Source organism: Momordica charantia (genome assembly GCF_013281855.1).
Source record: "Momordica charantia cultivar OHB3-1 chromosome 11 unlocalized genomic scaffold, Mcharantia_2.0 BLBB01000011.1, whole genome shotgun sequence".
Classification (NCBI taxonomy): Eukaryota; Viridiplantae; Streptophyta; class Magnoliopsida; order Cucurbitales; family Cucurbitaceae; genus Momordica; species Momordica charantia.
Window position 1 is genome coordinate 8,141,085 of NW_028275159.1, and position 25,676 is coordinate 8,166,760.

Genomic DNA, 25,676 nt, shown 5'->3' on the forward strand with positions numbered 1-25,676 from the left:
AAAGTTAAAGATTGTTTAGCTAGTTATTGGTTTTGATCATTTAACTTTAACCTTCATTTTGAAGGTTGAATACATTTTCAACCGTTTAAACGAGGTATGTTCTCTATTGTTTTACCAATCGAGTTTGGATTTTTGCTCTTATTTTCTTTTTTGCTTTCTGTTATGGATTGATAAATTTATAAGTTTTTATATTTTTGGTTGAAAATTGTAGGGTTTTGATTAGTTTTGAAGTTATACTGATATTCTGATGAGTTAACGAAATTATGATGCTCTCTTCTCTCTTCTCTTCTCCCTTGCATTCTCAAACTTTTTTTTTTTTTTGAAATCAAATTCTCAAACTTCTCTCTCTTCTCTTCCCACTCCCATTTGTTTCGTGTAATATTTTCTCAAGTACATTTTGTAAAAGCAATATATATATATATATATATAATATGAATAAAAACTTTGATTTGAACGGTTGATTTGAAGAAATTGAGAGATTATTCTTTTAGTCTTGGGTTCTCGAACTTGGGAGGAAGAATAGTAGGAATTTTTTGCTATCAAATCTTCAAACCTCGCATGGAAAATAAGGCCAAAACTCTATACTATTTTTGCTCAAGTTTTGGCCTCTTCCTTATTTCCCAAAATTTCTCCAATAAATTATTCTATAGCAGAGGCAGATTTATGATAGGCCTAAAAAGCTCGAGCCGCTCTGAATTTTGTAATATATATTATTGGTTATATTGTTTTAATCAATATCTCCTTGGCTTGGTGGCTCGAACATGCCTCTTCACGCCCGCGTTCGATTCTTGCTTTTTTTTTCCAAGTATTGAAATGCATAAGCATCCACCAAATTATGAAAACCCAACCTCACACTTTTACATCAAATGAAGGGTAGTATGGTATTTTCACCATTACTTACATGTCAGAAGAGATCATTAGGTCATTTAAGTTGCTTTGGGTCAATTACCTAAACCCAAAATCTTTTTGAGACTTCAAGAGCGACCACTTATATTAAGGGGTTTGAGGTAAAAATTGAATCATTGACCTTTTGGATGATAAAACAATAAATAAATATTTTATCTATTTAATTATGTTCGAAATTATATTTTAGTTCACCATTCAAACTTACGCATGTATCAGTAATTCACGTTGGTACTACAGTTACAGTTAGTTTAGTTTTGTAAAACATGGTCTCAAAAATAGATCTCACATGTTCAAATCTTATAAAACTAAATTTGATTCTTGTTATTAAAATAGTTGAATCAATACAAGGTGCCAGTTCGACCGTAGTTCAGTGAAAAAGACATCTACTACCATCTCGAAAGCCGATAATTCTATTTCCTACTCCAGTTTGAACAAAAAGAAAAAATGAATACAAAGTTAATTTTATTTCACGTTCTTCAGTCAGGAAATAAAGGCCATCACATTCATCTCTAGCCCTTCTTTACCTACTCCTAGAAGCCAAAAATGCAAGTTAATTCATTCCAATCCTACTCCTCTATTAACTTCTCGTTTCTGTCCTGCTCATTTTCAGCATCTTTTTCTTGTTTCTTCCTTTTGTCTTCTTTACTGAGGAAGATGCACCATAAACCATTTCACATTCTTTGATTATGGAGCAAACATGAGTATCGTCTTTCGGGATTTTATCGAGCAAAACTTTTGCAGATGTTTGGTCCCCAGATGCCAAAAGAGCTTGATACATCCTGCAAAAATGCCCGTGGATGGAGTCAGTCAGACCGAACCGTTTAAGCTTGAAGAAAGCGGAACAAGTAAGAGTGAGGACTCATAGGAAAGAAACATAACGAGCAGTAGCAGTCTAGCATCATGGTTTTACCTCAAGAAACTAATGGTATTGTAAGGGAGGCCAGCTTTTTTATATTCTTTCCAGACCAGGCGAGAGCTCTCTGCATCTTTGGCATTAGCACAAGCACCAAGGAGAAAGTCGAGGCATCTCCGCGGAGGCGATAGACCGAGATCCTTCTTTATGAATTGAAGCAATAGCAGGCCTGTTTCTAAATATGTAGGATCAGACTCCGTTATGAAGGAGAAAACCTGGACAAGAAAGCAAGTTATACGATAATGCTTGGAGATTTATATCTTAGATCAGAAACTCAGTAATCTGGTAACTCTTTTGAGACTTTGGCGAGATTTATGAAGGAAGAAGAATTGGCTATTTGTACAGGATCGATGTGTTTTCCTATTAAAAGGCAAAAGAGGGGCACAAAATCCCAATAATCACCTATTTCCAAAATCACATTTGATTGTCTGAAAATTTTGAATTCCCAAAAGTGATTTTAATGAGTTAAAAACACCGTTTTTTTTTTTTTCTCAATAACTGGGAGTCGGACTTTGCTCCACTTGCACCTGTGCCTATCTCAAGGACCGGATCTATGAGACATCAAGGGTTTTTGATATTAAGCTCACTCAAAGGTTCAAACTTGAAACTTCAAAGCCAGTATGATCAAGAGACTCCAAGTCCTTGCCAATGGGCCACCCTTCTATGAGCTAAAAATATCCTTAAACTAGGAGTTCTAAAAATTATTGGGAATCGGAAGAAAATTACATAATAAATATAATGGGAAGGGAAGTAACTAACAGACCTCATCAAAAGCGACTCTCATAATCACTTCATCGTTACAGCATCTGTAACTGAGCTGCTTCAACAGATCAAGAGTTGAACTAAAGAAAACAGTATTTCTATATCAAATTCCCATTCATAAGAGACAAGAACAAATCTAAACCAACCAACCAAGTAAACAATGAATTCGTAATGGAGGAACCTTAAATCGTTGTGTTTTAAGGAAAATAAGATAATTCTGCGGCAACAATCTATCCAGTCGTCAAGACCATTCAATTCAGCAAGTAACTGAAGCATTCTACTCAATGGCCCATCAAGTGGATAGTGCTCCTAGAGACGAGAAGAAATGTTCTTTAGTCTACGAAACGAAAAAGGTAACAATTATCAACTATAAAACGTTTAACTTACAATAAGACTTATGGCAGCTTTTGGCTCCAAATCACATCCAGCTTCTTTCATTTCATCATAAACTTTCAGGGCATCAGACGTTTGCCCATTTGAAGCAAGAGCAGAGACTAGCACACTTCTAATTTCATTCAAGTTCTTCATCGGTATTCCTTCATCCAATATAACCTACGAGATTAAACAGCATCTAAACTATCTTATGTTGCACACCACATACATTTCAAGCAACTATATATGAAAATCATCAAAGGAATAAAAGCATGGGGATCCAGTCCCGGATCAAGTACCTGTTTTGCCTTCTCAAATTGTCCATGAGCAGCATATGCGTTTATAAGCGCCATGAAAATTTGCTTCGTCGCTTGAATTCCAGAACTCTTCAGTTCTTCATAGTACTACAGGAAGATAAGTAACTTCTAAATTTAAATTCATAAAATGCTTAGATTTTACAGTTTAAAACGTTAAAGGGAATACTAATTGGATTGAAGCAAACAATGTATTCAGTGATGAGTACAAAGCATAGTTTGTTAGGCATCTAGGTTAGTTACATGCGATAGTCAATATAAGGATTAACTTTATGATCAGTTATGACTTTACCAGAGTCCCAACTGTGAAAGAAGAGTTCTCTGGGTGTGGGTTGGAACTCGGAATACTATTGATAAATTTAAGGGATTGAGAGGCAAAGAGTGTAAAAAAAAAAAAAAAGATAAAGATATTGCAGAAGCAATAGTAAAACCTTAATATTTAATAAACAATTGAACAGAGAGAGGAAAAAAATTGAAATATGAGAAAATTAATTCCAGAAGAGAAAGGCAAACTTCCTATTAGCGACGGAAAACTCACATTGAAGTTAACACATGTACAAGGTCTAGAATGAAGTCCTATTTAATACCCATCAACTTAAAAGAAACGTTGGTAGTAAATGTTATGCATGCTGAAGTTAAGACTGTTTGAGAGCCAAACTTATGCTATAATGCATAATTAAAGGTCAAAACATAAATTAATTAAATTAACTTTATTAAGCTTTAAAAAAACACTAAAAATCACAATACTCCTTGATTTTTTGGTCAACCCCAACTTGCTAAACAAAAATGCAAATTATCTATAGAGCAGAACTTTTGTTCTAGCTAGTTGTGATTGTGGTTTGAAACTAGGATGCTTGATGTCATCTTCTTTCTCCACTCCTCAACAAATAAAATTCGACTTCAATGAGTTATGTTATATGTTCAACAGCACTATAGGTAACAATAATGGCAAACTAGAGTATGATTTATGTAGATGTCAGTTTGTCCTTGTTCGAACCAAGTTAAACATTAACAAAAAAATATATATTTCATTGCATTTTCCTCTACATTTTTATTCTTCCTAATATTTTGAGACTTTTAATAAGTTAAGTACTTGAGTGATAGACTAAGTTTCACTATCCTAGTATTCAAGAATAAAAGAAGGAATTGACTACAATAGGTAATAATTGATTGATGGGGCAAAGCCACTTTCAAATGAAAGTTGAAAGGCATAAAAGTAACCAGGCAAATGATATCAAAGTGTTTTTTATTTTTTATTTTTGTTACATGTAAAAATTAGAAATAAAGTTTGAAGAACTCTGTGGTACCTTGATAATATCCTCCTCGCATTCACAGTTGCTGATCAAATAGCTGAAAGTTTTAGAATCTGGTTTTACATCTGCAAGTTCCATTTGCTTGAGAACCATCAATGCACCAGAAGTGTTCTTCTGCAGAGTACTTGGAAGAATTAATTTTAGGAGTCCAAAATACATGTAGAAGGCTAGTAGCATGAGCCACCCATGGTCTAAAGCTTAAAGTACCTCTCGAAAGTATCCAGCCATGATAGCATTGTACATGCTAGAAGTAGGAGTTAAGTTCATTTTCTCCGATTCCTTAAGCATGTCAAAGGCACCATTAAACTGCATGAAACAAAATAAAAAGTTGACATCTATGGAAAGTCAACATTGAATTGCATGCATTTGAGCACATAACATAGCAATACAATGGATATAAAAACAAAAATTGAGTTAAAAATTACATCTTTCATCTTCACACGCAGACTTATTATGCTCCTGAAGGTTTCACAATCTGGCTTTAGGTTGTGGCGACATATGAGTGAATAAACTTGATGAACCTTCGCAAAGCAGAAAGTGGAGAACAATAGATGTCAAAACAATATTAATATAAAAAACAGCTACGATATTGAAACAAGGAAATAAGGAAATCACATGGAACCATACACACAAATGGATAAAAAGATATAATCTCACTGAAGTTCATTAAGGGAGTGTTTGAATTTAGATGGGTTTGGGTTAAGATGACTGAGTTTGCTCTGTGGATTTGTCAAGTCCGGGGTTTGTTAAACAAAGCTATGGGTTTCAAACTTCCAAAAATACCCCAAACCCAATTCTCACTGAGTTTACCTAAGCCTGCATCTCAAACACAAGTTTCCTAACGACTCAAGGACACTAGTACAACCTATCGAGTAGATCCAACTAAGACCATCCTAAACACAAGTTTCCTAAACACGTCTCTTAAACCCCTAAGCTCAATATTTTCCAGCCTAAGATGTTGAGCCCAATCCTCAATATCAAGACATAGACTAACTAGAGACTACATAAAAGGCCAAATAGAAAATGATATGCCACAACAATATATGGATTTTTTAATGGTCCTGGTGAGTTTCAACTTTAAAATATGAATTATCAATCTTCTGCTTGTTCCTTATTGTCCTCCCTCCATTTCTTTCTTGCTAATATTTCCTCTCTTCACTGCCCTTTGCCATTTTGGCAGGTGTACTCCCCCATCACTGGAAAACAAATGCAAATTCCAACATTGCATTGAATATTCCAACATTGCATTCAATCTTCTGTGTGTGTGTGCGCGCGCGTGTGTATATCTACATTTTTTGATATCCATGAGTGTCCGAGTCAACGTCTTTTTCATATATGGGATAAATACAAATATTTCACCAAATAAACAAACATCGTCATTAACATCAATCTTATTCTATCACCTGAAGGTTATCCAACAAAAAAATCAACTTTTTTCGTAGATTTTTCAAGATGTCGAAATATAAAGTAAAATATCAAGGTAATGAGAAGCAAAGATGATGTGACTGTAAGCAAAAGAATCCACATGACAAAACACTTACCAATATTTTTTTAATATTACAAAAACACTTACCAAATTAAACTCACAACCTTCATCCATGGCATGTAAAATGGAGTGCAAGACGTCAGTTGATGGTGTGAAATCTGCATCACACATTTCGTTTGCTATATCAAGAGCCATGTGCACCTACATCAGATTTTAAAAGAAAAAAAAGAAAAAAAAAAAGGTCAATTTCAAGGCTGTTCCGAAACTGCGCCTAAGAAAATAATAAAACAAACAAATTTAAACGATCTTGTCAATCTTTTCTCCAATACCATACCTTAAATGAACCACAACAATAATGAATGAGCTTCTCATATGAAGTAGATGAGGGCTTGATGTCCAACTTGGAGTGCAAGCTCTTGAATTTTGAAACCATATCCTCAATCTTCCACGTTACAAAAAAATTGAGAAATTTATCAGCAATCAAAATACAAAAGACAACAATTCTTATGCATCAAAATTCTTGTGCACTATCAAACACCCGGGCAAATACAGAAAGATTCGACTGTACTACAAGCAATTGTTGCAAGTATGGTAGAAACGCTAATACGTTTATGTGATAACTTGAAGAAAGTGGTATAAGCCGTCAGTCTCAAGATTTCAATATTACATTGGATATATATAAAGACTGGAAAAGGATAAACAGAAGCAAACTTAAAACCTTAATGATCAATAATAAACATTTACTGCTAGTTCAAACGTTCATCTTGTTAGAAATAACATTTCACTAGCTAACAGCTTCACATTTGAATACAGTGCTCATGTCACCCATATCCAACCAATGACACAATCATATTTAGCCATGATAAGGATGAGAAAATTAGAAATTTGTTTCTTTTTGTTTTTTGGATAGGAATGAATTTCATTGATATCATGAAAGTACAAAAATACAAACCCTATCCAATGAAATTACAAAAAACTTCTCCGGTTGGATGTGAGAGAATTCAACCCATAGTTAATGAAAGGATTTACATATTTGCACCACGATAAAGCCAAAAAAAGTATAGATTCAATTAGATGTTGATGTTGAAGATCCTATCTTTGAAAATACTGGAGTTTCTCTCTTTCCATATAACCCAAATGTAAGCTCTATTGATGTTCATCCATAAAATTGCCTTTTCATGCTTGGAAGGGTGGTGAATAAAGATAGATTCTAGCCATTCCTTGATGTTACTTGGAAGGCCCAGCTGCCAGCCGAAAGCAGCTTATATTCTCTTAATATTCCAAGAAACTTCATGTTTGTCCATAGGAGTTTGTCGCTAGGTATTTGATCAAATAGGATTGTCCAGTTCCTGTAGAACTTATCCCTAAAATACTCCAATCGTTGGGGTGAATATGGAAGAAAGGAAGAGTGGATGTGTAGCTATAAAAAGGAGTTTCGTCCTTTTGAGTATCTTAACCTGCCGGCTGCCTCTACTCCAAGTCAAATTTGTTTCAGGAATTGGTGATAGAAAGTGTTTTGAAAGATTAACCAAATGGAAGAATTCTGTATCTCAAAAGGTGGTTGATTTCATGTCACATTATCGTGAAAATTTAGGGTAAGATTTCTTAAGACTTTTCGCATTAGTTTTATTCTGGACAAGGTTGCCAATCCGTGTAAGATATATAGCGGATTTGGGCGCTCTAGCCAAAATGAATCCTATTTCAGCTATTACCCTAGTAGACGATGCTCGACTCATTGAGCTATCATCAGTATTGTCCATCAATGTTTCTTAGTCGAAGTTCTTAAATAAGATTTTGACTCTTCCCACTGGAAAAGGGAGATGTTACTAAGCTTTTGGGCAAGTCCTTGGTAAGTGTAAGCTATTTAAGTAGGCTCGAGAAGGGTAGGCTCGCAGCTTCGCTCAGCAGAAGAGCCTGACTTTCGAAACTATTAGTCAAGCGGCTTGATAGAGGTGGTGCTTGTCTGTCCGTCCTCCCTTATGTTAGAGAGAATGACTTATTTGCCAGATAGTTTTCTTCATTGTTATTTATAATATCTAAGTGAGAGAGAAATAATAAAATCCTCAACAAGTAGCTTGATCTTTAAAGGAGGTTTAGAGTGTGGTTCACTTCAATTGCTCCATTTGGGTGTTCCGTACCTACCTTTTTTTTTCTTAACAATTAAGCCTCTTATTTTAAGTTGTGTGACCCTTTTAGGTAGGGCACAATGTGTTTCTATTTAAAGCAACTCCTTTTCCTTTTCTTTCTTCTTTTTCTTTTTTTATAAATTCTACAGAGTGACATGACAATACGCAAATAAACAAAATGACTTCCAAAATTGGAAAAAGAAAAGGTGCATCCAATTTCAAAATAATCAAACTGCCTGGGGCAGAGAGATTTGTAGACTCAAGGGCATTACCAGCATTATTCATGGGAACCTCACCGCTAAATTTGGAATGCTGACAGCATAACTATAAATAAGGTATGGGATATTCCCTGCTCCAGTCCCTGCAATTTCAATTCAGTAATACAGTATGGGAAGAAGACAATAGGATATTTATGCGATACTGATGAGCCTATATTGAATATTAAACCAAAAACACAATACTTGCCAGAAAGACATGATCTGAACAGAGTACAATAAATATAGATAGATCATACAATTGAAAAAGGTCAAATAAATATAATACCCATGCAAACATAATTGAATCTTATTAATGACTAGTGAATAACTTGTTAAAAGCCTACGATATTCCTCTTCTTTTACTATAAAATAGAACATAGTTAAAAATTCTTATTGGTTTAAGCTTAAAATACTATTTACTGGGATTGATGGTATTCTTTAAGTTTTACAAAATTATCACTTGTCTGGTTTCAAAAATCCAAAAAGATTATATATTAATTTTAGAAAATCTATTCAGTTGCTAATTTCAATATATCTGACTTCATCCAAATACGCTCCTTACAAAGATATGACTGCATGAAATTCCTTGGACAATAAAAATTTATGGTAATCATTAACATACCAGAAGTTTTAAATGCCACAAGCAACTTCTCTGCAAAAGAATGAAGTGATAGCCTCGCTAAGCATTCGAAGATGTTAACTGCGAGTACAGTTGATGAAAGCTTTGTGATGTCTATAATTTCCAGCATCTGCAGAATTTCGTTCTTCTGCTCACATTCGCAGAGGGCCAACAAATAATTTTCTGTGACCACAGGTTCCAAATTTTTAACTAAATAGGTATCATATGAATCAATTTCAATGTAAGACATATGCTTCACCAAAAGTGTGACAATAGCTTGTCAAAAATAGAAAAATATGAATGTAGATTTAAAATTTCTAAGTGCTTATGCCAAACACAATGTCCATCATCACAACCTACAGAACTTATTTAGAAGGTCATATCCATCACAACTGGTAACTAAGTGATGTGACGTATGAGAGGAGAGAAGTCGTGTATGAGTTAGTATATAATGAATGTAAGTATCTAGAAGGAGTCTGTTTTTGTCAGTAATAGAGGCTAGGAGAGTGGGAAAATTTCTGATCTCCCCCTTGGTATATACCCCATTGACGTTGTCAATAAAGATAAGTTCTATTATCCTCTTTAAAACAACAGCGGCAACTTTTTTCCAACGTTGAAATAGTGAAACACAATTTTGATCACTTTCCAAGTAATATTTTATGGGTTAAGGCTAGTACATTGAAGTCTAAAAGCCTAGGTGGATGCTTCATAGAACCCCATAAAATATTTCTTGGAAGCGATTTTTTTTTTTTTTTTTTTTTGTAAGAAACAAGTATTTTATTGATGATATGAAATATACAAAAGGTCATGAGGACAAGTTACACGAACACCTTCCAATTTGAGGCAAGGTTGTTTAGAGTGTAGCTATTGTTGGGAGAGTAGAAGGCGAAGCCTTCCAATTTCTTGGAAAGTGATTATGAAACACAAAATTTTGCAAAACTCTCAAATTGAACTCTAAATTTTTTATAAAGTTTCCAACAATTGTCCTATGTCATTGTTTCTGTTCTTAAAAAGCTAGGTATTCTAGACAGAATTCAACTTTAGGCTGTGGGATATATAATCAGTTAGGAATATGAGTCTTTTAGGTCTTTTTTTCAAGGGATACAGAGAAAGTTGGGAGAGATTCTAACTCTCTGCATCTCTTTAGAGTGAAAATACCAGGGAGTTTAGTTATTCCCTGTTTTTCTTTAATTTAGTTGATTTTGATGATTTTTCCTTGAAATTTTTGTCATCAATGGTGAGCTTCCGCCATACCATTGCATTTTAGACACTTCTCTACTTTAGTTGATTAGAGAGCCTTCCACAAACAGATTCAACCTCCCTTCTTATACATGCATTTTATAGATGGGTCGTTTCTTATCTTAAAATATATATATATTTACCATGAAAATCAAAACTTCCCAATTGTTTATTTCAATGCAAGAATACAAAAGTTGCAGCAGATAAATTTATTCATCTGAAAATTGTAGGCCGTACCTTGTAAATTGTATTTGTCCACTCCATCATTAGTTGCAGCATGCTTACAAAGCTCCTGAACTTTTTCTCCATCGTTGATTTTAACATAGAACAACATCTCATAATAACCCAACCTAGAATACGAGCCTGGATGTCCATCTTTTATAGCCTCACAGAAAAAATCAAATTCTTCCATCATGTCCATTTCAATTAAATATGTAAGAACTGGACCATAAGTTTCATCTTCTATTTGAAAACCCTGTTCTTTCATTAATTTAAATAGCTGATAAACCTTGGCAATCTGTTCCAATACAATCTCCACGTCTTTACTTGTCTTAGCTTTCTCTAAACATATATCCATAAGTGCATTGTATTCTTTCACACCAGTTTCTCGTCCCAATTTACCAAAAACTTCAAGAGTAACATCAGTCCCCAGCTTCTGTGCGCAATTTCTAACTAATCGATTAAATCTGTTGCTTTGGCTACTTTTGAAAATCCATTTTTGCTTTCTTTCACGGGATATCTCTCTGCGACGAAATGATATGCTATGATTGGATATCTTGGAAAACCACGGTATGTCTAATAATTTTTCCACAGATTTATCATCACCATTTCCTTGTGCATCACGAGAGCTGACAGATGAGCCTTCTGCAAACGGGAACAATGCGTTGGTAAAGCATTTTACTAGGCAAAGAAACAAAGAACTACATGTAAATAAAATCACAAACAAAACTATAACTTATGAAACCATGTCTACGAAAATTACAAGCCAAGTAATTATAAATACAATTCTAAAACCTGTAGAGAATGACGAAACTTGCCCAGTTAATAAACCAAGGTTTTTAGTTTTCTGTTTTCAACATTAAAGTTCAAGTCATTGTAACATTTGCACAAAAAATATAGAGAAATAATTTAGTGAATTTGTGTAACTGGACAGGACGTAGAAATAAACAAACCACTCAGAAAGTTCCAAGGTACTATATCCTTATTATTGCATTAACAACTTAAGGAGAAATTCATGAATGCAATTCTAAATATTTGCAGAAACTACAACAAACATTCAATGACACGTACCGCACAGAATGGAAGATATTGCCTTGGTTAGATGCTTCATAGAATCCCCTGCATTCAAACATTATCCTTTGAGGTGAGTAAAACCTGATAAATCAAATATCATTCACCTATCAGTGCCATCACTGCAAACAGAATATAATTAAAACAAAAACTTTCTTCCGGTTCACTAATTAAGCCACCAAAACCTAGGGCGAAATTGAGCTTGATCGAAGATTATTCACAACCCCATTAACCAAAATAACAAAAACAATGCATATATATAACCAAACAATCTCAATACAGTATGCATACCAGACCCTGAAGGCTCTTCCAAAACGAGAGCAGGAAATTGAACATCAGAATTGAGCTTCTGGGGAGGCTTCTTGGAGTTCGCGGACTTGATATATCGATAATCGATGGCTTTAGAGAGAGAGGTGCTGGGAGAAAAGGGGTCGATGGTGGAGACGTAGTCTTTGAGAGCCGCATCTTGGAGGTTCTGTGAAGGTTTTGAAGCTGCAATGGCGGAGCGGAATAGTGAGCTTAGATTTTTGGATTTGGAACGCATTTGAGGTTCGGCTTCCGAAAGGTCTGCAACTGCAACAGCAAAAGCAAATTTCCGGTCTCCGGCGAATTCAGCCGCCGTTGCTTCTCGTTGTGGGGTTTATGGGTTTATCGGCGACGGCAACATCCCATTCGAACTGGGTTCTTTGACCCAAATAATAATAATAATAATAAAAAAGTTAGAAATGATATTTTTTATCCTCAAAGTGTATGGATCAATTTGCACGCTCTAATAATTTCACGGTCAATCACTTAACAGTACAATATTTGTTGTCTGAAAATTCATAAAAATTAATTCATAGACAATCTTAATGAGATTTGAACCCATTAACTTTGAAATTCCATTAGGTGGAACTTTCATATTTATTTTAAAACGTATTTAATCTTTTAAGTTTTTATTAGATTGTTAGTTAATCTTTTAAAATTTTCAATTTTACTCTTAAATTATGTCTTTAAAATGCTTAACATATACCAAATTAGAAATCTCTAATGTGTGGAGTAATTTTTAGTTTAATCCTTAATTTTCCATTTAGGTATTTAAATTCAAATATATTTTTTTAGTGAAAATATTAAATTTTATTAACAAAAGAAGTAACGTATTAATAAATTATTATTTTAATTACATATTTATACCGACGTGTCACTTAGAATAAACGAATTTTAATAATGAGTGGGTCAATGTGTCATATAGTATTCGCGTTCATGTGTTCAAATATATTAGTAAAATAGTAATTTAACAACAGTTATTCGTTAGCAAATTTTAACAAATTTTCTTTTTATGAAATACATCATTGAGAATTTTTAATACATTAAAAGTAAATTGCGAATTTTAAAAGATTAAACTTCAGAAAATTAAGTTCATGAAGAAAAAGATGTTAATATGTGTTAACATAAATTGATACGTCATTAAATTATTGCATTGTTAACATATTTGAATATATTTGATCTATTTTATTTGAACGCTTTTAAGAAATGAATTTTATTAATACGTGGGTTGGTTTCATTGACAAAACGAGTTTCACGTGTCTAAAATAGTATTTAAGTGGGTGACATATCCACGTGTTTAACTTTTTGTTAACAAATTTTAATAATTAAAAATGATTTATATATATAATTTTCATAAGACAAACTCACGCACATGCCTGAGATAATAATTTTATGCTAAAGGGCTAAATTCAATTAAATGGAATTTAAGTTGCAATGTGAAACATTCCATTATGAGCCATTAGTTTGTAGGGTTCAAAAATTTGATAATTATATATATAGATAACAAAAATCATTTTGAAAATTATTCTAAATAAGATTTATTTATTTCCAAAAAAATCACTTGATAGTATAGATGCTGTCGAAACATAGCTCATCGGATAAGACATATATTTCTTAATTTTTTTTTTTTTGAATATAAATCTGTGAACTTTATTAAATAATTAGATGTGCCTCATGGACTACATAATGATCAAAGTCTCTGCTAACTTCATTTAAAAGTACGATGGGAAATTGAGTGGACCAACACCAGTTAACCGTGGATGAGATAGCTTCAAAAGTCAATTTGTGGGCTATTACATTCGCCCTTCTCAGGACATTCGTGAAGTGATGGACTCCTAAGGAGGATAGATTAAGAATATCTTTAATCAAAGTACCATCCTCCTCGAAATTTTCAACCTCTCCCGACAGGAGCTTGATGCATATATTACTTTGTTAGGCATGAAATCTGCCTAGAATAACCAAATTCTTACCGCTCTTCTTAAAGAATGAGATCAAGTGTAACTTGGAAAGAAGGTAAATTGACGAATATCTAGTCAAATATACTTTAACACTTAAATTAGATTGATTTTTTACCATACATGGTGTATGAGACTTCTCCAAAAATTTTCTAAAACATTTTTTCTATTCAAATTTTGTATTTATGAAATCGTGCCCTGGCCCCAAAAATACTCGAAAAACAGGATTTGGTCCATGAGACTCATCTCCTAGACCCCGAGTTGCACCTCTTGGACTCGACCTATGGCTCAAGCCCGTATCTCGAACCTATGGGTTGGCCTATGGTGCTTGGTCCATGGGTCTAGCCTATGAGTTAGACTCATGCGATTGTCCCAAATACGATCTAAGAATCTTGGTTGATCTGATTCGACTTGTCCACCTCGACATATTTAGATGCTTTGTAAAGCTCGCTCTAGCATGGTAAAAGTATATTCTCTAAACCAACTTTATCCTTATAGCAAGAAAGAAAGAAGAAAAGAAAAAAAACGTATTCCGGCATTTTGTCGATTCTAAAGATACCAAAGAATTATGGGCGATGGTTTCAGTTTCAATACAAAAGTTTTTTTTTCCTCCTTTTTTTTTTAATTTTAAAAGTAAAAGAAATTAAAGCTAAAAAGAATTATTTAATTTTGCAAATTGGAACCTTTACATTTGCCCTATCCTCATTTTCTTTGCTTATTACTACTACTCACTTAACCACAAGTCTCAAAAATCATCTTGAAATGAAAAACATAAACCCTAATTATATTTAAACAGCCACTATTTCATCACCTTTGATCTCCCAAATAATGAAAAGAAAAAATAAAATACGCACTCTCCGTCCAATGGTGAGTTTACGATGCTATTTATAAAAGTAATTTTAAGTTAAATATTTTTCTTATAAAAGTAATTTTAAGTTAAATATTTTTCTTATAAGTACTTTTGGAATAAATATTAATGAAGTGTCTACTCTAAAAGCGTTTCAAGTACTAATTGTTTTTAAATTTTTTTAAAATAATAAATAATTTCAAAAAAGTTTATAAAATGTTTTAATTAGCTTAAAAACATTTTCTCTCACAGTGACCATCTACCTAGAATACAAATCTCAATGTTCTTGCAACTTGCCAGGGAGAACGGGAAACAAAAATAAGTCATCTCGCGCCCACACTTAAAAGTATTGGGTATAGAAAACTCAATAAATTTTGGTGGTAAAACAATGTTTGGATAATTTATTGTGAATGAGATTTACACATACGAAGAGATGATATAACACGGTGAGAATTGATATTCTTCTTTTTTTTTTTTTGGTAACCGAGAGCCGAAGCTTTGCTTCCCTATACCCAGGGCACCTGCACCTGTCCAAAACTCGGACCCAAGAGACATAAAGAATTTTTTGTATTAAATTCATCAGAAGGTTCGAACTTGAGACCTCGAAATTTAATTGAGAATTCTCTTTTGTATCCCAATCATCAGCTTATATGCTATTATGCAATATTACAAAAGTAAAAATTCTTTTAAGGTTGGACTTAGAAAAGGGACCAAAGTAGTTAGAGTTTTATTATTTACGGTTTTATTTTACGACCATCTCGGCTTTCTCATATCTATCTTGATGCAGTCATTTTTCCTCATCTGTCTGATTTTTCCCTACAACATTTTTCGGGGCAAAATTTGCACATCATCTGAGCTTTTTTTCTTAATCTCCCTCTTCATAAGAGTGATTAGGAAGATGTCTTTCAAATTCAAAATGACATTTGGATTCTTAAGGTTACACAGCTGATTGTAAGTTTAGAACAAAAAGGTGCAAAAATGTTGACCAATTCAGCACTTGTTGTTGTGTGGCTTATTTGAATGCAATAACAATGCAAGTTGACCAAGACAACCCAATTCATTTGGTCCAATCCAAAACCAAATGTCCTAGAGAAGAAAAAAATGAAGATGGAATATAATAATTTTGTTTCCCTCTCTCTGTGGCAGCATCTGATATTGCTCTAGTTTTCTATTAGTTTTTGGAGATTTTAAACAAGGATGATACTTTAACTTATAGCCTCAAAACAGATTCTGATTGCTTCATAATCTCCAAAGTGCAGTCTTTTTGGCCTTATGCATTAGGAAGGGAGCAAAAATTGCAGGCAGATATTGCCTAGTTTTGGAGGAGTAAACAACTAGAAGAAGCCACACATAAACATAACATAACCATGGCCATACAAAGCAGTCCAAAGACAGAAGAAAAATAAAAATAAAAAACTCAACCTATCATATCATTCATGGATCCCAAATCAATCATCTTCATTTTCCAAGTTTTGTTAATATATTTCTGATTCACTTGTGTTTTCCAATAACTAGAAAGGAGAATCAGTCTCCCAAGTGCTTGAATTGCTTGTAGACAAACAAATAGTAATTCCAAAAGATTTGACATTTCAAGAATCACTATGGCTGCCGGCAGAGCTCAAATATAAAGCCATTTTCATCTCAGTTTGCATTGGCTATATCAGAAAATGAAAGAGACAGTGCAACAGATAATAATCCGTCAGTTTTTCTAGATAACTTAGAAATATTACATACCTTTAATCATCTCCAAGGCTGCTGCTCCTCTATCGACCACAGGATGGGAAAAATGGCAGGGAAAAGTATGTTTCGCTATGCCGATGGCATCGACAAGTTTCTCATGTTTTTCGGGACTCTGGGCAGCATAGGAGATGGAGTGCAGATACCTCTCACGATGTTCATTCTCAAGGACGTGATCAATGCTTATGGAGACAAAAACAGTGGCTTGACAAATGATATGGTTGACAAGGTAAAGCTTGCTCCTCTGTTATGTCTTCTTTTCTGAAAAGCTCTGTTCTTCAATTTGATTGGAAGTTAAAAGCAAATACCTAGTTATGGTTGATATATAGTAATGATAGAAGGCAAAGTGAATGAACAACTTACACATTTTATGAAAGAGATAGTGAAGAATTAGTGAGAGAATGACACAATGGATACGATCAATTAAACATAATGTTCAACCAACAAAACAAATAGCCTGGAGCTTCCTATCATATCTTTTTCGACAACAAGGCAACCAAAGGAGGCAGAAAAAGAAAAAGTTTTCTATGACAGTAAGATGTCTTCCCTTGCGAGGGAAAAATAGCAGAAACTGAGTTTAAGTATGAAGTTTTGTCTTTTACCACACATCCCAAATGCTGTTGGTTAATTTTCTTTTAATTAGAATCAGAGGAATTTCATTAATGAGAATAACCATGAAGTTACAAGAGAGATCTCCACCTAGTTATAAACCAGTAATTACAAAAAAAGTTTGGGCCTAAAAATACAAAAAAAAAACGATACCATCTCATAGATGATCAATAGACTTCTTTTCATCTTTGAGAACTCTCCAATCTGTTTCTAACCAAATTATCCACAAAAAAGCTCTCAGTTGTTATGAATCGCCCATTTGGGAGTACGTAAAGCAATTGGTTAACTTGCTATTCAAATATGTTTCAGTTTGCACTGCGTCTACTTTACACAGCAGTTGGAGTTGGACTTTCAGCCTTTGTGGGTAAGCATATTGGAATCTTGCTCTGATTCAAACTCTTTGAAGCTGCCATTTGCATGGAAAATATACTCAGATTGGGACAAGGAGGGGGTTAAAATCTCTGTTTTTCTCATTGAGTTTCACAATTTTAACTTTGCAGAAGGATTATGTTGGGCAAGAACAGCAGAGAGACAGACATCTCGGATGAGAATGGAATATTTGAAATCTGTGCTTAGACAAGAAGTTGGCTTCTTTGATACCCAAGCTGCAGGCTCTTCAACAACTCATGAGGTCGTCTCCCTCATTTCCTCTGATGCCAGTTCAATCCAAGTTGCTTTGTGTGAAAAGGTTTGATTTCAGGGTCACTCTTTCCCCACACTGCAGTGCCCGAGAAGTGTCAATAATATAATCAATAATTTCATTGTTGATCATGCTAGTATACCTCATTCTTTCTTTCTGTGCAGATACCTGATTGTCTTGCTTACATGTCAACATTCGTTTTCTGCCACATATTTGCCTTCTTATCATCATGGAGGTTGACATTTGCAGTCATCCCGCTCTCAGTCATGTTCATTGGTCCAGGGCTCGTGTTTGGAAAGATCATGGTGGACTTGATAATGAAGATGATTGAATCTTATGGTGTTGCTGGTGGGATTGCAGAGCAAGCAGTATCTTCAATAAGAACTGTATATTCATATGTAGGAGAAAGTCAAACACTGGAAAATTTCAGCCAAGCACTCCAAAAAAGTATGGAATTTGGGATTAAGTCGGGTTTTGTGAAGGGATTGATGCTTGGAAGTATGGGAATCATTTATGTTGGTTGGGGCTTTCAAGCTTGGATTGGCACTTACTTGATTACTGAGAAAGGAGAAAAAGGAGGCGATGTTTTTATAGCTGGTTTCAATGTTCTAATGGGAGGACTGTGAGTATATCTTCATCATCTATATCCAGTGCATTTATTGCTGTGTTTAGTTGCACGATTCCATTCACCCGCATCTTCAATTATTTTGTTTTTCTTTTTTTTGGAAATTCAATATTTTCAGGAGTATATTGAGTGCACTTCCTCATCTAACCTCCATCACAGAGGCAAAATCTGCAACTACTCGTATCCTTGAAATGATCGACCGTGTTTCTGAGACAGACAGAGAAGACAAAAAGGAGAAAGCTCTATCACACGTGAAAGGGGAAATTGAATTTCAAAACGTATATTTTAGTTATCCATCAAGACCAGATACTCCTGTATTACAAGGATTCAATCTGAAGGTTCCAGCAGGGAAGAGAGTAGGACTTGTAGGAGGAAGTGGGTCTGGCAAGTCCACTGTTATATCACTGCTTGAAAGGTTTTATGATCCCACTGATGGAGAGATACTCTTGGATGGACATAGAATAAAAAGATTTCAGCTAAAATGGCTGAGATCTCAAATGGGTCTGGTGAATCAGGAACCTGTTCTGTTTGCAACTTCAATAAGAGAGAACATAATGTTTGGAAAAGATGGAGCTTCAATGGAAGAAGTGATGAATGCAGCTAAAGCTGCAAACGCACATGACTTCATCGTTAGGCTATCAGAAGGTTATGATACTCAAGTAAGTTTTTGTCACGCATGTAATTAGGTTGCTATCTAAAACTTTAAAGCTTGAGACTAGTTATCATCTGCAGTGGATGAAATAGATGACCTTCTTCAATAGTTTGAAACAAATAAAACATTTGTAAACTATTAAAAGTTTACCATGTACTTCAAAAGTGAAACAAAATTAGATTGCTTTAACTGAATCTTTTTTTTTTTTTTAGATAAGAAACGCTTTAACTGAATCTTTGGTTATGTCAATGACTGTGATTTTCTTCAGGTTGGTCAGTTTGGTTTCCAGATGTCTGGAGGTCAAAAGCAACGGATTGCCATAGCAAGAGCTCTTCTAAGGGACCCAAGAATGCTGCTACTTGATGAAGCAACAAGTGCACTAGATGCACAATCTGAACAAATGGTACAGGAAGCAATAGATAAGGCATCAAAAGGAAGGACGACAATCACCATTGCACATCGCCTTTCAACGATACAAACAGCACACCAGATTGTGGTTCTTAAAGCTGGAAGAGTAATTGAATCAGGTTCACATGATGAGCTGATACTGTTGAACAATGGACAGGGTGGAGAGTATCTAAGAATGGTGCAGTTGCAGCAGATGGCTGTGCAAAATGAAACTTTCAATGATTCCAACATTGAAATGGATAAAAGATATCGCCATAGGATGAGTACTCCCACAAGCCCAATGAGTGTGAGATCCAGTGGACCTAGTACTCCAGTTTTATATCCCTTCAGCACAGCGATGTCTGTTTCCATGGGAACACCCTACTCTTACTCTGTCCAATTCGATCCTGATGATGAAAGCTTTGAAGAAGATAGAAAGCAAACTTATCCTTCTCCTTCCCAATGGCGTTTGCTGAAAATGAATGCACCTGAATGGGGACGAGCCTTCCTTGGATGTGTAGGTGCTCTGGGCTCAGGAGCAGTGCAGCCCATTAATGCTTATTGCGTCGGAGCACTCATATCAGTTTATTTTCGTGCTAATGAGCCCAAAATTAAGTCTAAATCTAGAACCTTGTCACTTGTCTTTTTAGGAATTGGCATTTTCAACTTCTTAACAAATATCCTGCAGCATCACAATTTTTCTATCATGGGAGAAAGATTAACCAAAAGGGTGCGTGAGAAAATACTTGAAAAGCTTATGACATTCGAAATTGGATGGTTCGATCAAGATGAGAACACAAGTGCAGCCATTTGTGCAAGGCTATCGACTGAAGCCAACATGGTCCGTTCTCTTGTTGGAGACAGAATGTCATTACTGGTCCAAGCAATTTTTAGTGCAGTCCTTGCTTACAGTGTGGGACTTGTGCTCTCGTGGAGGTTAACTCTGGTGATGATTGCAGTGCAGCCACTAGTCATCGGTAGCTTCTATGCAAGGAGTGTGTTGATGAAGAGCATGGCTGAAAAAGCCCGTAAAGCACAAAGAGAAGGCAGCCAACTTGCAAGTGAAGCCGTTATAAACCATAAAACTATCACTGCATTCTCTTCTCAGAAAAAGATGCTCGGGCTCTTTGCTGCCACGCAAAAAGGTCCTAAGAAGGAGAGTGCTAGGCAGTCTTGGATATCTGGCCTTGGCCTATTCAGTTCCCAGTTCTTTAACACTGCTGCTACAGCTTTGGCCTACTGGTATGGTGGGAGACTATTGACACAAAATTTAATATCCTCAGAGCATATCTTCCAAGCATTCTTGATATTGCTATTCACCGCATATATCATAGCGGATGCTGGAAGTATGACTTCTGATATATCTAAAGGAAGCAATGCTGTTGGATCAGTTTTTGCAATCCTAGACAGGAAGACTGAAATTGATCCAGATAGCAAATCAGGACGAGATCTCAAAAGACGGATAAAGGGAAAGGTAGAGCTCAGGAGTGTTTGCTTCTCATATCCAACAAGACCTGACCAGATGGTTTTAAGGAGTCTGAGCCTTAAAATTGATGCAGGAAGAACAGTTGCACTAGTGGGGCAAAGTGGTTCTGGAAAATCTACCATTATTGGACTCATTGAGAGGTTTTATGATCCCTCAAGTGGATCCGTATACATTGATGAGCAAGACATTAAGCACTACAATTTGAGATGGTTAAGGTCACAGATTGCATTAGTCAGCCAAGAGCCAACTATTTTTGCCGGAACTATCAGAGAAAACATAGCCTATGGAAAGGGGGATGCAGGGGAATCAGAGATTATAGAAGCAGCTGTTCTAGCCAATGCTCACGAATTTATAAGGTAAACATAACATCATTATTCCAAGGTTTCCTTCCTTCCATTTCATCATTAAAATAAAAACGAAAACAAAATTAAGCTATCTAAAAACACAGATTTCAATCAGTAACATTACACTTTTTTCCCCTTTCTTTATTGTAATAGTGGAATGGAAGATGGGTACAATACATACTGCGGAGAGAGAGGAGCTCAGCTATCAGGAGGCCAAAAACAGAGGATCGCACTCGCTCGAGCAATCCTGAAGAATCCCTCAATCCTTCTGCTAGATGAGGCAACGAGCGCACTCGACAGTGTATCAGAGAACTTGGTGCAGGAAGCGCTGGAGAAGATGATGGTGGGCAGAACTTGCATAATCGTGGCTCACCGATTATCAACGATTCAGAAGGCGAACTCCATCGCCGTGATCAAGAACGGAAAAGTTGTGGAACAAGGATCGCACAGTGAGCTGATTTCATTGGGGCGCCGTGGAGAGTACTATTCTCTGAGAAATTTGCAGACCATAAACACTTCTACCCTTTGAATCTCAGAATTCCTTTTCTGGGATGAGAAATCGAATCATTCTGCTCATTTTTTGTGAATATGATGATATGAGAACGAACTACAAGAAGTTGAAATTGGAACAATGTTTTTGTTCTCTTTTGAGTTCTAAAATTCATGGAGATTACTTTTCTTATAAATTATTAATTATATTTATCCTTATTGTTCTTATGTTATATTACCTGTGCGATTGGAAAAAAAATGGTGATTATTGTTATTATTCTATAGGTTATATTTGTTGTTATTTTTATCTTGTTTGTTTGACACGGGCCAACTTCCACCACACCTCCACCCCCACTAAATATACTGAGAAAAATAAAATGAATATAGAAATAGATGGATCGAAATGATCGCTTTTTAAAAATACGTGAACAACTAAAATGAATCAATACTAAAAACTCTAACACCAAATGTCGATTTCATCTCTTTCGTCATGCCCCTCGTCAATGTAACTTCTCAGCCTACTGTCTTGCAAAATGGGAAATTTAATCTCCATCGGACATGTGGTACTCTCAAAACTCTTTTCTTCCTTGGCTTCTTGTAGGACTCTCATGTGGCTTAATTTAATGCAACTGCTTCCATTTCAAACAAAAAAATTTGGATCAAAATAAACGTTTTCAAGGTACAGTAATCAAAATGAAAAAAAATATAAAATTACATTGTTATTGATTTTTTTCTGTACCATAGATGTTGAAAAAGAAAATCAATACATGGGAGTGAATTTCAATTTATTTATCGAAATATCTATGACCTAGACTACGAACATTTTTAGCATATGTCAAGAGTGCAATAGATTTTATTGAGTCAAATTAAATTTGAAAAACAAAAAAATTGAAAGTAGAAAATGTTTCAAAACATTCTCAAGACCATCCCACTTTTGGTTGGGTAGTTTGGTCTCCACCAAAATCATTAGGAGACATTTTAACATGTGAAATGAGAAAGTAGAGTTTAAAGATATGATAGATTGAGATGCTTTTGTGTCCAAAATCAACCCATATGATTGGAATTTGAAATTTGAAATTTGAAATTTATTTGAAGTCCGATTATAGTTTAGAGGTGATTGGAGGTTGAGAATGAAATTAATATAAATAAATAAATAACTATCAGGTTGAACTAACTAAAAATCATAAGTTTGAATCGTCTTATTGAATAATAATTATAAGAAAAAACATACAACAATAAAAATTTAGTAACTAAATTTATAATGTAATCTAAATTAAAAATAAAGATATTGAGAGAGAAATAAAATGAGGTAAAATACACTTTTGGACAAGTAATAAGTTTGAATCATTTTATTGAATAATAATTATAAGAAAAAACACACCACAATAAAAATTTAGTAACTAAATTTATAATTTAATCTAAATTAAAAATAAAGATATTGGATAGAAATAAAATAGGGTAAAATATACGTTTGGTCGAGTGTAGAAAAATAGTGACCTGAAGGGAAGATTGCGACAGCAACACTTGTTGGAGGGAAACTGAAGGGGAAGAGAGAATAAAAGAGAAAAATATATTAAAAAAAAGCCGCATTTAATAAATTACTTATATAATAAATAAATATTGTCCTATCATCCCTAAATTACCACCTAAAGTGATCACGTCCCTTTTCCAATGAGTGTAGTATTTTTCAATCTAATTAAATTGGTTAAGACATGTATTCTGACTAACTCATATATTATTGTACTAGGAAAAATAAATTTCAAATTTTAGGGAATAAATGTATGTAAAACAAAAATGTAGTTATAATTCGGCTTAAAGACATTGATATGCGGGTGACTGACATGAGATTTTGACCAAAGAGCCTATTCATGGTAAATTAAAGACTTTTCATTGTAGTTGAGAAAGTTAGAAACTTTTATGTTACGTTTTTTCCTATTCTTCTGTTTTTGTTTGGTGGATCTTGTTGTTGAAGCCGAATCCTCTCCAACAGGAGGGAAATTGATGCAGTCCATTCACAACCTAAAAGGGAAAAAAAGGAAAAACTGATAAAAGAGAAAAAACGTAAAACCACATTTTTGGAACTCCATGTTTCCGTTTTCATTTTAATAAGATTTTAAGCAAGTAACCCAATCTATAGAAGATTTTAATACTTGGATCAATAAGTAAACTCATTTTCTAGAATTGTTAGTTGGCCTCCACTACCTCTCGAGTAAATAGGTGGTCTTTCTCCTTGAGATACATATATATAGATACATACATATATACAAGAAAATAAGAAAGAAGATACTCACAAATGAAAATACTTCACTCCAATCAAAAACTACAAAAACATGTGGGAATTAGAATTCAAACCTACGATCTTTTAGATATAAATTTACGTCAGATTGTGTCTAAGCAAAACAGTTATGCTCAAATTGGTCTACCGTAAAAATGTTAAAAATTCATAAATTGAGAAAGGAATTTAAAATATTTTTGAATGCCTCCGATGTATGTCGAGGCCTAAAACAAAGTTAAATATATAAAATATTCCTAACGTTTGGTTGAAGTGATTTTCTTATCGGTTTTAAATTTTCTAAAATTTTTAAAATTTTATCTTTATCAAAATTCTAAATTAGGTCCTTGCATATAAAAATATTTTTAAAAATTGACACATTCTTTTTTTACGAGCAATTACCGGTGAAAATTGAGACATTGTTAAATTAATATTTTATTAACTAAATGTAAAATTTAATTCAATTAGTAACATTAAAAAGAATTACTTTATGGAGCTGTTATTAACAAAATTAATGTAGAATTATTTAAGAAAAACATTTAAAAGATTGTAAACTAAATTAAAAATTAGGAACCATAACAGAGCAAACTTCTCTCCAAAAAGCCCTTAAAAAAATTAAACTCTCCCTCTACATCTGCTTCGCCGCCGTCGGCGGTGGAGACAGTTCCGATGAATCAAATAACGCCGCCCAACATTCCGGTCAATAACAGCAGAAGAAAAAATAGTAAAACAAACCCCTAATTTCACCAGAACTTCCACAATATCAACGCCCCAACGCTCCACAGAGCTCCCGCCGGCGATCTGCCGGCCACGGCGGCGCCGGAGCTGAGCGTAATCCCGTGCGGGTATTCCTTGGCACCCTGGGCGTTGACTTTGACCTCTGCCCCAACCCTCAAATTATCCCTCTTCGTCTTCCAAAACAAGATCTTGTACCTGACCGCCGTCGCCAAATCCAGCCGGAAAACCGCCGATCCATTCCGCCGAACCGCCTTCCAATCCACTCCACGAGCCTCGACTTGCCCCTTCCTGAACGCCTTCTTGTCGCGGCCCTGGTGGAATCCGGCCACCGTCAAGTTGCCGACCGGCCGCCGCCCGCCGTCGACGAGGGTGAGGTTGAGATTGATGGCGTCGTAGAAGACGGACTTGTCTTTGTTCTGGTTTTTGAGGCGCAGATCGAAGAAGACGGTGGAATCTGAGGAGGAATTTAGGGACTGATTTAGCGCAGGAATGTAAAAAGATTCGATTGAGCATTTGGGTTTGTGGGTGCGGAGGCTGAGCCATAAGAACAGAGCTGTGAAGCCGGAAGTCAAGATGAAGCTGAAGCAGCACCGGCCGCAACCGCCGGCTTCCGTCATGTTTTCCGGTGGAAGAAAAAGTAGAAATTGAGATGTTGAGAACAGAGGAGGTACAATTATTGTTGGGGATAGTAAAGCAAAAAAAGATTGCTGAGAAGGAAATGACCACAAAATAATTGACCTTTTATTTGCCGTTGACCAGATGATTCAAATCGCCAAATTTTAATTGGGTGGATGTAGTTTTAAGATTTTAATATTTCTTTTATAATTCAGTTTAATTTCAATTTAGACCATCTAGTTCAAAAAGTTTCAAATAGCGGATGAACCTGAGTCACCTGCACTTCCATGTTAGGACAAAGGGTCCAATTGAAAGTAACAAAGAGTATGATGTGAAAAATATACCTAGTCACACATTTATTAGACGGATTAGTACAT

General features: G+C 34.9%; 3 protein-coding genes and 1 long non-coding RNA gene across 6 annotated transcripts; 1 reads left to right on the forward strand and 3 right to left on the reverse strand.

The window, feature by feature from the left end:
- Positions 1–1,203: 1,203 nt before the first annotated feature.
- On the reverse strand, positions 1,204–12,310 carry LOC111010449 (Tetratricopeptide repeat (TPR)-like superfamily protein). Of its 3 annotated transcripts, none has more exons than XM_088119994.1 (16): positions 11,889–12,310; positions 11,598–11,645; positions 10,545–11,168; positions 9,072–9,251; positions 8,489–8,553; positions 6,401–6,508; positions 6,154–6,267; positions 5,006–5,101; positions 4,788–4,886; positions 4,575–4,694; positions 3,253–3,357; positions 2,969–3,133; positions 2,763–2,890; positions 2,583–2,661; positions 1,817–2,034; positions 1,204–1,685 (listed from the first exon to the last, which is right to left on the reverse strand). In XM_088119994.1, the coding sequence occupies exons 1-16, from the start codon at positions 12,139–12,141 to the stop codon at positions 1,484–1,486; spliced, it is 2,604 nt and encodes an 867-aa protein (XP_087976120.1). In that variant the 5' UTR covers positions 12,142–12,310; the 3' UTR covers positions 1,204–1,483. The 3 variants fall into 3 exon arrangements, with proteins under 3 accessions (XP_087976120.1, XP_087976119.1, XP_087976121.1); XM_088119993.1 differs by having other exon boundaries at positions 10,545–11,171; XM_088119995.1 differs by having other exon boundaries at positions 10,545–11,171; positions 11,598–11,681; positions 11,889–12,027.
- Positions 12,311–16,111: 3,801 nt separating this feature from the next.
- LOC148208066 (uncharacterized) lies at positions 16,112–21,508 on the reverse strand. Its single transcript, XR_015789046.1, has 2 exons — positions 21,367–21,508; positions 16,112–16,718 (listed from the first exon to the last, which is right to left on the reverse strand). It is a non-coding gene; the product is annotated as an uncharacterized LOC148208066 (long non-coding RNA).
- On the forward strand, positions 16,492–21,863 carry LOC111010322 (putative multidrug resistance protein). The gene is made up of 7 exons (XM_022283678.2): positions 16,492–16,671; positions 17,361–17,411; positions 17,500–17,739; positions 17,856–18,313; positions 18,435–18,975; positions 19,237–21,197; positions 21,339–21,863. Exons 1-7 carry the CDS (start codon positions 16,492–16,494, stop codon positions 21,712–21,714), a joined length of 3,807 nt encoding a protein of 1,268 aa, XP_022139370.2. The 3' UTR covers positions 21,715–21,863.
- A 2,672-nt stretch (positions 21,864–24,535) lies between these two features.
- Positions 24,536–25,676, reverse strand: LOC111010486 (protein NDR1). The gene has a single exon (XM_022283940.2). The coding sequence runs from the start codon at positions 25,299–25,301 to the stop codon at positions 24,690–24,692; it is 612 nt and encodes a 203-aa protein (XP_022139632.1). The 5' UTR covers positions 25,302–25,676; the 3' UTR covers positions 24,536–24,689.

Excerpts from the sequence above, each read along its gene's own strand:
- LOC111010486 (XM_022283940.2), bottom strand. The coding sequence starts at position 25,301 with ATGACGGAAGCCGGCGGTTGCGGCCGGTGCTGCTTCAGCTTCATCTTG.
- LOC111010449 (XM_088119993.1), bottom strand. The coding sequence starts at position 12,141 with ATGCGTTCCAAATCCAAAAATCTAAGCTCACTATTCCGCTCCGCCATT. Across the intron at positions 6,509-8,488 it reads TCAGCATTCCAAATTTAGCG|ATTGAGGATATGGTTTCAAA; the intron begins GTGAGGTTCCCA and ends GTAACGTGGAAG. Across the intron at positions 1,686-1,816 it reads AATACCATTAGTTTCTTGAG|GATGTATCAAGCTCTTTTGG; the intron begins GTAAAACCATGA and ends GCATTTTTGCAG.
- LOC111010322 (XM_022283678.2), top strand. The coding sequence starts at position 16,492 with ATGGCAGGGAAAAGTATGTTTCGCTATGCCGATGGCATCGACAAGTTT. Across the intron at positions 17,740-17,855 it reads AAGTTGCTTTGTGTGAAAAG|ATACCTGATTGTCTTGCTTA; the intron begins GTTTGATTTCAG and ends CTTTCTGTGCAG. Across the intron at positions 21,198-21,338 it reads AATGCTCACGAATTTATAAG|TGGAATGGAAGATGGGTACA; the intron begins GTAAACATAACA and ends TTATTGTAATAG.